At 32.6% G+C, this 1,108-nt stretch overlaps 1 protein-coding gene across 1 annotated transcript; it reads right to left on the bottom strand.

Annotated features, from left to right (window-relative positions):
- Positions 1 to 55: 55 nt before the first annotated feature.
- On the bottom strand, positions 56 to 1,102 carry LOC117116625. Its single transcript, XM_033260700.1, has 2 exons — positions 1,061 to 1,102; positions 56 to 912 (listed from the first exon to the last, which is right to left on the bottom strand). The coding sequence occupies exons 1-2, from the start codon at positions 1,091 to 1,093 to the stop codon at positions 592 to 594; spliced, it is 354 nt and encodes a 117-aa protein (XP_033116591.1). The 5' UTR covers positions 1,094 to 1,102; the 3' UTR covers positions 56 to 591.
- Between the last annotated feature and the right edge of the window lie 6 nt (positions 1,103 to 1,108).

Genomic DNA, 1,108 nt, shown 5'->3' with positions numbered 1-1,108 from the left:
TTTTATCCCAAGTAAAATTTCTTACATACCCGCCTGTACTTATGTCTATTACTCTATATTGTTCAAGGAACAAATATAAAAAAAACAAAATTATTTTGTTTAACAGCTGATATCTTAACCACAGGATTTTATTACATAAATATAATGTACCTGCATACAGACTCTTGGACTGGGTTCACACGCTGCCACATTAGTATCTCCCTCTTGATCTATAGGCTTGTGTAATACTTCAAGCTAAAATAAAAATCAAATTAATTTATTAATCAACCAACCAGTCAATTAAATTATCATTCAATAATAGATTTATTTGAAATTGAAAATCCAATTTCATGTCATTCTCATCTAAGTGAGCTTATGATCCGAGATTCACCACCATCTCATCAGCAACCATGTGAAAGTCAGTGGCCAATAGAGAATTCATTTTAATTGGAATATTATGCAAGCTTGTGTATTATTTTATCAGCATTATAATTATTATTTATGTCAATCAAATACAAAGAAAGGAAAAAAAAAAAGTAAAGGCTTTAGGTATTATAAAAACACATGTATACTAAAATCAAAACAATAACCTTAAAAAAAGCAACTTGTTGGTCAATCAATCAAACTAAGTGACACTACCTTTAAGGAAGGTTTATTATTAATAACTACTGGTCCTAGGCTGAGAATGTGATCACGTCCTAGAGCGATGATTGCATTGTTGCTGAATAACTCTAGTTTAGCCGTGTAACCCATGTCTTGCACCATTCTAATCAAGCCGACAACTAAAGGGTGGAAGATACTATCGGGGATGAAATCCTCGGAGGCCATATAGATAGATACCATCCCATCCGTGTCCGGTTTGATAGACAAACTCTCTTTGCTACGCTTCAATCGACAGGGCACAAAAAATGAGCGTTGTCTGCTTTCCACATTCTTAAATGAAAACAATTTTAAGACTTAAATTTTCAAAGAAACTTTACTAAATATGTAAAATAGAATAAGCGTTAATTTGAGCCATTTTTAGAAAATAAAATGCATCACTGTATTTGATTTCGCTGCAAAATATTCATTTTTACGGTACCTTTTGCTCACAGAGAAGTCCAAACTGCTTCATGAGTTCCAAGAAGAC

The sequence above is a fragment of the Anneissia japonica genome, unplaced genomic scaffold (genome assembly GCF_011630105.1).
Source record: "Anneissia japonica isolate Jap-2015-1 unplaced genomic scaffold, ASM1163010v1 scaffold285034_len1108_cov133, whole genome shotgun sequence".
In the NCBI taxonomy this organism is placed as follows: domain Eukaryota; kingdom Metazoa; phylum Echinodermata; class Crinoidea; order Comatulida; family Comatulidae; genus Anneissia; species Anneissia japonica.
Note: the sequence above shows the minus strand (reverse complement) of the source record. Positions and strands in the feature narration are given on the sequence as shown.